The sequence below is a fragment of the Sciurus vulgaris genome, assembly GCF_902686455.1.
Source record: "Sciurus vulgaris genome assembly, chromosome: 11".
Lineage (NCBI taxonomy): Eukaryota > Metazoa > Chordata > Mammalia > Rodentia > Sciuridae > Sciurus > Sciurus vulgaris.
In genome coordinates this window covers 53,429,412-53,440,731 of record NC_136472.1, presented here as the reverse complement: position 1 = coordinate 53,440,731, position 11,320 = coordinate 53,429,412, and the positions used below count along the sequence as shown (strand labels likewise).

The 11,320-nt window shown below is 40.8% G+C and overlaps 1 protein-coding gene across 1 annotated transcript; it reads right to left on the bottom strand.

Moving 5' to 3' along the window:
- Positions 1-2,985: 2,985 nt before the first annotated feature.
- Positions 2,986-5,227, bottom strand: LOC306638637 (protein FAM117A-like; the record flags this gene model as incomplete). The annotated part of the gene is given in 4 exon segments (XM_079101863.1): positions 2,986-4,310; positions 4,313-4,461; positions 4,463-5,133; positions 5,135-5,227. Coding segments are annotated over 4 exon segments (1,344 nt in total). The 3' UTR covers positions 2,986-3,879.
- Positions 5,228-11,320: the final 6,093 nt, after the last annotated feature.

The following is an 11,320-nucleotide window of genomic DNA, read 5'->3' as shown; positions in this document are numbered from 1 at the left end:
AGATTCTCCATTGCATGGGGAAATTCTATTCCCAACTCCCCAGTCAACATCCTTTAGCAAAGGAGAGAAGTACCACTGAGTGTGAGCAGCTTTCAGAAATTTTCTCTCAGGTTCAGGAATTCATAAAATGTAGAGGTGGCCATGACACCACCATGAGTAAAAGAATGTCCCTTCCTAGCAACAGAAGAAGACCTTGTTTTAGGGCCCAGGAGGGAATGTGCGTTCTTTTTGGACAAGTGGGAGGATGTCTTGGCCTGGTGAACTAGAAGTGACTCAAGTGTGTCAGTGAAGACAGAAGCAGTGTTTGTATTTCCAGCATCTAGTTCTATGTGCAGCATCTTGTGTATTCATATACATTCTTTGAATGCATGAAAGAAAGAGGAGTCTAACCATAATGAAGATTTTGCTGGAATGAAAATTCAACAAAAAATATTAGAAAAATGCATAAAACATTAAATGAAAGTAACTTTATATTGTCATTATTTTAGTGAAATATTTTGGGTGTGTTTAGCACTCCTTTTGTGTAACCAAAGAAATTAATTGAGCACTGAATGCATTTAAAGTGAAGCCTCAAAATGGCTTTAATGAGCACCTAAAAGCATTTTCATCCACTATGGGAGTGAAATTTGTATTTAACTGAGTTGTGTAGCAGCACCAATGAGAAACAAATAAGCAATGTAGGGTCTGAGTGCCACTGAAGAGAGAGATAAGTATTGGAGTGTCTGTGGAGAACTATTAAGTGGTGCTCTGGGGTGTGTACAATAGAAATGTTCTTCATTTTCTCTGCCAGAGTTACTTTAGAGATCAAAGGTTTTTGTCAAGTGTCTGTAGGAGTTGTAGAAGTTCAGAGCTTGAATAAAATAGAGTTTCTCATACAAATTTCAAATGGGAAAGAGGACAAGCTCCTACCTGAGTGGAAATCAACTGGCATGTGCTTGAGAATATACCTGGCTTTTCACCTTTGAATCCTGTGAAAAATCAATAATGTAAGAATTGGTATTTCCCATTTTACAGAAGATTAAATTGTACTACAAACAGGTTGTGTTTTTAGCCCTTGACCTCATACACCGTGAATCTGAACCCTGCAGTGCTGCTTCATAGCCTTCCCCCAGTCCAGCCCTTGTAACTCACACCTCTGTGTGCTGATCCCACATGGATGCAGGAAAAGCAGAGGAGAAATTCCCATGTTGTATGTAACATGGTGGTCAAATTGTGGATGAAAATGAAGCCTAGCTCAGCACATTCCTGAAACAGAAAGGAAGAGAAATCACTTAGATAAAGAACAAAAGAAGGATGGGTGGAAATTAGTTAGGAATAGATGATAAAGGTATCCCAAGATCACTTCACAGGAAAACGAGACCACTAAGAGCACAGACAATGTATGTCTTCTGAAGATATCCAAGAGTCCAGGACTGAAGTGAGGGCCTCCAATCATGTGCTTCCTTAGAGAAAGAAACTTCATGTTCCTGACTGGCCAGGAAAAAATATGTGGGAGGAAATATAGAACCTGTGTTATTTGCAATCAAGGGACTTACAGTTCACTCAGCTGTTTTAGGATGTGATGTATTTGATTCCTTTAAATTAGAAGCTCAATAAGACATAACCCATGCTTATTTTACTAATGAATCCTGTGTGCCTTAATGGCCATCTATTGTAATATCCCCACTTAATACAAGAAAAGAAAAGCTTAACAGCCAGCAATATTTTCTTTTCTAGCTTCTTTCTTTCTTTCTTTCTTTCTTTTTCTCTTTCTTTCTTTCTTCTTTCTTTCTTTTATTAAGGCTTTTGCAGTAAATGGATGGAGTTGGATAATATCATGCTAAGTGAAATAAGTCAAGCCCAAAAAACCAAAGGCCAAATGATTTCTCTGATAAGTCGATGATGATACATAATGGAAACAGTGGGAGGTAAGGGAAGAATGGACAAAGGATGGACTGTGTAGATGGAAATAGGAGTGGGAAGGCGTGGGGAGGGAAAGATAATAAAATGAGACAAACATTATTACCCTATGTGCATCTATGAATACACAATGGTATGACTCTACTTTGTGTAAAACCAAGAAACTATAGTTATACTCCATTTGTATATAAAGTGAATCAAAATTGAAAGAAGAAAGAAAGAAAGAAAGAAAGAAAGAAAAGAAAGAAAGAAAGAAGAAAGAAAGAAAGAAGAAAGAAAGAAAGAACTCAAAAACTTAACACCAAAAGGAGGCAAAAAAAGATCTGGCTTTATGGCCGTGAAGGTACTGTGAGTTTTTGCTAAAGGGAGTGAGAATGGCTGGCCATAGAATTAGCTCAGTGAGTCAGGCATTGAAGACAGGTTCACTTTTTAATCCCCAGTGCTGAGCTCTGCCCATGGCTCACATGCCCTCAGTATCTATTTAATGAATGAATATTTGAACAAGAAGCCTTACAGTGCAGGATGATGTGGGTTAAATGGAAAATAACATGAAAAAGAATGAAAGGCCTTAACATATACACATAATGAGATGAAGAAAATACCATTCACCCTAATCCTAAATGTGAACAGTCCTGGGTTATTTAGAATTACTTATGTGTGACCAAATAACTGCTGTTGACTACTCATGTGCCTTTGCAGTGTGGATTCAAAATGGCTTTGTTTAGCACCCAGAGGCATTTGGTGAGCAGTGTGGGTGAGCTTTGTGCCTCAGCTGAAATGTTCAACAGTGTAGCCCAGGAGGGTGTGAATGAGGGTGAGGAGTGAGTGCCACTGAAAAGAGTATTTGAAATCGGAGACTGTCTACGGAGGACTACTAGGTGGTGTGTACGATATAAACCTGCTCCATTCTCTGCCAGAAAATCCACAGCAGTATTTTTCTTTTGGTGGAAGTATTTGTATGAGACGAGTATGAAGTGAAACAGAAGGAGTCATAAAGGGAGTTGCTCAAGCAAATTTCAAACAAGTAAAGGAACCCACTTGTGTTTTTTGTTTTTTTTTTTGTATTTTTTAAAATTTTTTAATACTTATTGATTTATTTGGTCTATTAACACCAAGATCTGCAAAAAACAATCTCTAAACACAAGATAAGAAAACTCAAACATTAACATTCTTCTTCAATTTTGTGTAAGCTCTGCAGTACGGAAAATATACAAACTTCAAACAGCTGCAAAAATAGTGTCTTTGGGAGAAAATAGAGTTTCTAAATCAATAGAAGAAAAATAGGCATTTTTCTAATCCAGCCCGGCCCTGGGGCAGGTGGAGGGTGTAGAGTCACCACTTGCCACCTGGAGGAATGCCAGCCCTCCCTCTCCCCCACCACCCACCAGGGGCTGGCTGCTGCTTAAGACAATCTTTAGTCAGGGTGAACGTGAGATGAAAATGCCACTTGGGAAACACTTGGTTCCTCCCTCTGCCAGCAGCTGAATTGGTCAAGTGTTGTGCCCTCTAGGGCCGCTTTGGTCAGCTCCTCCAAAGAGAGGGAGGCCCAGAGCTGGGCTGTCTGTCTTCTGGTCTGCTCTTCTGTGTTTCTGGAGGTGGAGAGGGAAGGGAATCTGGCCTTCCCCTCTCCTTCAAGCACAGCCAGCTTACTCCGCCATAACAATAGGAGCCTCCTATAAGTCATTTGGACTCGCACCCTGGGGTGGGGGCCTCAAGACCTTTTTGGGTGAGTTTCCACTGAGTGAGGGAAGCGCAGGTACACAGGTGTGAGTTGTAAGCTGCCCAGCTGCTAGTGGAGAAGGCAAGTCCCCTCACATTTGGAGGGGCTGGTGTCCATCAGAAAGAAGACCTGGGGCTTTGACACAATAAGTGAAAGTGCTCGAAGGCCGAGAGGGAAGGACTCCTCCATCCCCCTTGGGGAGCTAGAGAAGGGCCTGCCACCAAGGCACTGGTCTCCATGGTGAAGTTGAGGGGCTCCCTTCAAACCACCAGGGAACTCTGGAAAAGCACGGACTCTTCTGATGGTGGGGTGCGCTGCCATGGCTCAAATGGCAGTGGGGAGGCCTTGGAGGCCTCTGGATCCTTCCGAGACGGTGTCCTGGGGCTGGCAGGGGGAAGGGGAGACCCTGGGCTTGAGGGGCAGTTACGGAAGATGAAGCCCATGCCAGGGAAGAGTGGTTTCATCAAGCTGACAGGGCAGAAGGCTGAGCCGGTGGGGTTGAAATGGACTTTGTTCTTGTCAGGACAGGAAGTCAGGAAGGCCAGGTCAGGACCTGGGGACGTGGCCTCTTCAAACACACGCACTCTCTCACAGCCTTCTGGGGGCTCCCGTTTGAAGACATAGCTGTGATTGGGCCGAGGGGAGGTGGCAAAGGCAAGGACTGGAGATGGACTGCCATCTTCAAGGAAGCTGGGTGGCCTGGAGAATAGGCTTTGTCAGTGGGGACAGATGCCAGCTCACTGGCACCCCGGTGCTCCTCACGGCTGGCCTGGCCTGAAGGCTGGGGGGATGCCAGGAGCATGGAAGGAGAGCTGGCAAGGTTGCTGGGCTCCAGCAGGAGGAGGGTGATCACAGCTGCCACTCTGGGGAGGAGCAAGAGCACGGTGTCCATCAGGGACCTCAAGGATCCTCAGCAGTTCCTCTTCACCCTGCTCCTTCACAAACACCTCCTTCAGCTCTTGGTTGAGCCCTTCCAGGCTCCTGTGCAGGCAGGGGCTGAGTCGCAGGACAGGGGACCCTGAGGGGAAGCTGGGAGGTGATGCCCTCAGTGCTCCCCGCACGGCATGGTCCCCTTGGAGTGGGGAACCCCGCTCTTTCTCCTTTCCGTTACGGCTCAGCTTTGTCCTCTGCAATTGTTGCTTCAACTTGGTAATCTCTTTTCTGTGGTCTGTGCTGCCCCAGGACGCTGAGCACTTATGTGTGCAGGAGCTGGCCCGCTCGCCATCTGGCTCTTGCCAGGACAGGGGTGTCTGGGTGGCCTTGTCATTGGTACAGCAGGTGAAGGCGAAGGCCCCATCAGCATCTCGTGGCCACTGGCCCAGAAGGTGGGAGCTGAGGATGGTGTCCAGGGAGAAGGTACATCGGACCTGGGGTGGCTGAGGCCTACACACTGACTTTTCTGGGGGCACCGAACATGGGACGCTGGCTGCGCGGCCACCCCCGTCCCGGCGCTGATGCGGCTGCTGCAGCTGGAAGGGGACTGTGGCCCTGAGCGGCTGCAGCCCAGCCCGGGGGGGAGCCGGCGGGGACTGGTGGAGAGCAGCCCCGCCGGAGCCCCCTGGGCCCCCAGGCACCTCCGCCTCTGCCGCCCGCTGCGGCCCCTGCCATCGCCCGCCCGGCCGCCCGCTTACCTTGGCCCCAGAGCGAGCCCCGCACAGTCCCCACTTGTGTTTTAATGATTATCAGAAGTTAATTTAGAGTTTTTCACATAAGTTCTCTTCAAATCCTCCAAAGAACCTATGTGGTAAGAATTTCTACTTGTCCCATTTACAGAATTTGGAATTAGAACACAGCAGGATGAGTGAATATCCCTGGTATCATACAGTGTGGGTTTCAACATCCCAGGTTCTACATTTTACCAGCAGTTTTTTTGTATTGTTCTCATTAGTTAGATTACAGAAGAATGAATTTTGACACATTATACACAAATAGAGTACCATTTCTCAATCCTCTGACTGTACACCATTCAAAGTCATACCAGTCATGTAATCATACATGTACATGTGGTAATAATGTCCATCTCATTCTGCCATTCTTTCCACCTCCAAGTCCCCTCCCCTCCATTTACTCACCTCTACTCAATCCAAAATTTCTTCATTCTTCCCTCACTTCCCTCTGTTATGAGTCAGCATTCTCATATCAGAGAAAAGTTCCAGCACTTGTTTTTTGGTATTGTCTTATTTCACTTAGCATGATATTCTCCAGCTCCATCCATTTACCTACAAATGCAACCATTTCATTCTTCATTAAGGGCTGTGTAATATTCCATTGTGTAACATACCATCTTTCTTTATCCTTTCCTCTGTGGAAGGACATCTATGTTTGTTCCATAGTTTAACTATTGTGAATTTTTGGCTATAAACATTGATGTGGCTGTGTGTAATATGCTGACTTTAAGTCCCCTGGGTATAAACTGAGGAGTGGGACAGCTGGGTCAAATGGTGGTTCCATTCCATGTTTTCTAAGAAATCTCCATACTGCTTTCCAGACTGGTTGCACCAATTTGCAGTCTCACCACCAATGTTTAAGAATACGTTTCCTCCCATGTCCTTGTCAACATTTATTGTTACTTGTATTCTTGATAATTGCCATTCTGACTGGAGTGAGATGGAATCTCAGTGTCGTTTTTATTTGCATTTCTTTAATTGCTAGAAATGTTGAAAACTTTTTCATATATTTGTTCATTGAAGTGTCTGTTCAGATTCTTCGCACATTTATTGACTCAGTACTTTTTTGTTGTTGTTAATGTGTTTTTTGTTTGTTTGTTTGTTTGTTCTTTTTCCTGGAGATTAATGCTGTGTCTTAGGTGCATGTGGAGAAGATTTTGTCCCATTCTGTAGAGTCTCTCTTCATATTATTGATTGTATCCTTTGCTGAGAAAAAGCTTTTTAGTTTAAATCTATCCCATTTATTGATTCTTGATTTTACTTCTTGCACTTTGGGTGTTAAAGAAGTCAGTTTCCCACTACTTCCCCTTCCTTTCCCTTCTTTCCATCTCTGTTACCCTTTCTCTACTCCTCTGATCTTTCTTCTAGTTACTTATATTTTTTAAAACAATAATGTCTTGTGGGTGTATACAGTGGTGGGATTCATTGTGGTATATTCATATATGTATGTAGAAATGTTAGGTCAGATTCATTTCATTCATTGTCTTTTCCTATCCATTTTCTCCTCCCTTCCCTTCATTTCCCTTTGTACTCCACTGATCTGTCTTCTTTCCATACTGCCTCCATTTTTTGGATTAAGTTCTTCTCTCAGTATGGAAATTCCTCAAAAAAATAGTAATTGAATCACTTCCCTATATATCCAAAGGATTTAGAATCAGAATACTACAGTGATACAGCCACATCAATGTTTAGAGTAGAATTCACAATACCTAAAAACATGTACAACAACCAAGATGAAGGTACCTTTTCTGTAGTTGTAGAGTAGAAATTTGGAAGGAATTTTGAGGCTTGATTGTGTTGGAGTCTCTAGCTCAGGTATGAAACATTTTTTTGTGTCTAAGAATTTATGAAAATTGGTATCTTTTTAGAGCAGACAAATTTGTCCTCTAATGAATGAGGAGTGCATTTTCCCACAGGCCCTGTGCGCCAATGGCAGGGCCCCTTCTCCTGTCTGGTCATTGTTTCCTGCTGCTGCAGCTGCAGCTATGGCTGCTGTCTTTGAAATCTGCTCCTTCCCTGTTACTTTGAGCCCAGAATAGAAATGATGCTGTCCTATCGCTTAGGATGCTTTACTGTGCATTGTAAACTTCTTTTAGTCCTTCCACTTTTTATACATAGAATTGCAAGGAATGATCCTCAATTATTTCAGATTTACACCTTTCAGATACTCAAAGTAGAATCATTTTGAAAAGCAAGTAAATCAGTTAAATTGCATTCATAACAGCTCATATCTGGACACAATGCCTACCTGTCACCTTGTTCCTTAAATTCATTAGAAATTGCCATTCTTTCTAGGAAAGCACATTTCCAAAGGATGAATGTAAGAAATCTTATGGGGAGATGGATCAGAATAGAGAAAGTTCTGGTCATTCCCATCTGAAATCCAACTTTCAGGGCTGCCAGTACCTAGTTTCCAGAAAAAGATTCATGTAACTTGCTTTCCTCAGAAGGAAACTACATATAACACAAGGTTGAAATAAGGGATGTAGTAAGAAAAAATTCATAACTCAAATTGGGATTAAAAACTTCCAGATATATCACTTTTATTTTGTACATATTTCTATTCAGAAGTGGAGAATTTACCCAGGATGAAGGGGTATAGCCTTTATAGGATCAAGTCATGCCAGAGGACCCTGTTCCATCCTCTATTTGGGAGATTTACAAGAGTGGAGTGAAAGATGGTGACCACAAAGCAATGAACATGTTGAAAACCCCTGGGACTTCCTGTACAGTACTGTGGGCAAGTCAGAAACCAGAGCCACTCCAGGTATGCACTATCACCAAGACATTTCTTGACTGCTGTTCCATTTCCACTCACTTCAGGCTCTCCCATCCCAATGAGTTCAACCTCCTGCAAGTCATTGTTGTTATGCATCCTTCAATAACCACTGTCAGCCTTGGTAACCATGTTAGCAATGTGATCTTGCAATGTGGAGCTTCGTAACTAAAGAAAAAAATATATATGAATAGGTCTTAAAGGATCACCATGGCTTGTCCATATGGTTTGGGGTATTGTTTCCATCACAGAAATAAAGCATTCCTGTGTATGATTTCTTTCACAACCACAAAGGATCATTTATAAAGTGAATCTCCCTGGATCCCATTCTCCATTGGCCATCATTTTCCAAAATTTCTATGCTTTCTTTTATTGTCACATTTGTCTTCGTTTTTGTTTTTCTTTTGATTTTATAGCATTGTTGTTAGAAAAATTATTCAGAATGCTCATATTTCCCATTATTTGTTTGTGTCCTACTTATGATCCATCCTGGCAGATGTTCTGCGTGCTCCTGAGGGGAATGTGGTTTGTCTTTCAGTTGGATAAAGTTTTCTCTATATGGCTGTTAGTTTCATTTGATCTAAAGTACTTTTCAAGTTCAATTATCTTTATCAGTTTTCTGTCTGGATTAGGCATCCATTATTGAAAGTGGCATATTGGAATCTCCCACTATTATTATATTCCAATGTATCTATCTGATCCTTTAGATTCTTTAATATTTGCTTTGCATGTTTATGGGCCACTGTTGGGTGTGTATATTTATAATCAATATGTCCTCTTGATTAATTGATATCCTTTTTATTACACAATGTGTATTTTTTCTCTTTTTGTCTATTTGACCTAAAGCCTAATTCACCTGATCTACTTTCTATCTATCTATCTATCTATCTATCTATCTATCTATCTATCTATCTATCTTCTATCCATTTCTGGCTTCATTTAGTTTACAGTGGTATAGAATATCATTTTTTTTCTTTCCCATATTTTTGGAGTCTGGTCATTGAACCTACGCCCTTAGCATGCTGGGAAATTGCTCTGAAACAGTGACATCTTCACACTTCATGTTTTCACTTTAAATCTATGTGTGCCCTTTGGAGTGAAGCAAATATCTTATAGGCAGTATATAGAAGGGTCTTGTTTTTATTTTAAAATCCTATCATTCATTCTCTGTCTTTGTATTTGGTAATGTAATTCATTTAAATTCAAGGTAATTTTTTTTTTATAAACAAATGGGATACATGTTGTTTCTCTGTTTGTACATGGCATAAAGGCATACCATTTGTGTAATCATAAATTTACAAGGTAATTATTGATAGATAAATCCAGGCAGAACTCATTTTATTCCACTTTTACTTATGGTGATCTATATACATTTCTTTCCTTTATTGTCATCATGATTCACCCATTTCCCATTTCCATCCCTCCAAGTTCTATTTATCTTTCTTTGCCAGATATTGATGTGACTGAAAAGGTGGCAGAGGCACATGCTAGGTAATTGTAGAATTATCAGTTCAAATTCCAAGTATTTCAACAAGCCTTCCCTGTCTAACTAACCACACACACACACTTACTAGTGAAATCTTCTTGCACGCTTATCCCTGAGTCTGTGTTTGCAAGCTGGGGAGATTAGACCAATTACATCAGATCTCTAAGGAGATACCTTCTTTTAACCCTATGCTAATATCCCAAAGAAGAGCAAAAGAAAAAAATCAGTTATTTTTAATGTGAGCTTTTATGAATGAACAATATTGGTTCTCAATATATACCATGCCATCTCCATACCCAACCTACTGCATAGATTGAAGAATGTATACTCACAGTGATTATAGCCATGGAGTAGAGAATGGACATTTTTTGTTGTTCTTTTCAGTTATATGTAACAATAGGATTAATTTTGATATAATTAAATCATGGAATATAACTTGTTCTAATTCAGTCCCCATTACTTCCCCTTCACATCCCTTCTTCCTACTTCATGTTCCCTTTTCAAATTAGTGTCTTGTGCATGTTCACAATGGTGAGATTCACTGTGATCTATTCATATATGTACATAGAAATGTTAGGTCAGATTTAATCCATGATCCTTCCCTATTCCAACTCTCTTCCCTTCCCTTCACTCCCCTTTGTCTACTCCACTAATCTTCCTTCTATTCTCCTATGCCCCCATTATTTTGGATTAACTTCCAAAATCAGTATTAAGATTCCTCAAAAAACTAATGGAACACTGATATGACTCAGCTATACCACTCCTCAGTATATATCCAAAGGATTTGAAATCAAAATGCTGAAGCAGCACAACCACATCAATGTGTATAGCAGCACAATTCACAATAATCAAACTATGGGCCATCCTTAGTGCCCTTCAGCGGATGAATGTATATAGAAAATGTGGATTGCAAAATTACCAGGAATACAAATCATATCGCAATAATAACCTTGAGCATTAATGGCCTAAACTGATCAATCAAAAGACTGACTGGCAGATTGCATTAAAATACAAGGCCCAACAAAATGCTCTTAGACTTACCTCATAGGCAAAGAAATCTACAGAAGGTGAAGGAATGGGGGGAAAAACATCCACATGCATTGCGTAAACAGGGGATTCTATTCACATATCAGATAAAGTGGACTTCCAGCCAAAGTTAATCAGAATGGACAAAGGAGGACATTTCATACTGCTTAAGGGAATTATACATCAACATGACATAAAAATTATACATTATGCCCCAAACAGAGGAACATTTATGTTCATCCAACAAACCCTTCTCAATTTCAAGAATCAAACATTTCAAAACACTAATACCAGGAGACTTTAATACATCTCTCTCACTACTGGATAAATCCTCCAAACGAAAAAGTAAACAAAGAACTAAATAATGCAATAGAACTAAATAATACAATCAATAATTTAGACTTAACAGACATATAGAATATTTCATCTATCAGCAAGCAAATATGTTTTCTTCTCAGCAGCATAAAGTTCCGTTTCTAAAATAGACCATATCTTAGGCCACAGAACAACAGTTTCCAAATACAAAACATAGGGATAATATCCTACATTCAATCAGATCATAATGGAGTGAAATTAAACATCAATAATAAAATAAAAAAAAGAAGTTACCCTAAAACCTGGAGACTAAACAAAATGAATGATGTGCAGATAGCTGAAGAAATCAGGGATGAAATAAAAATATATTTAGAAGTAAACTAGAATAGTGATACAACATACCAAAATTCCTGGGATACTGTGAAGGCAGT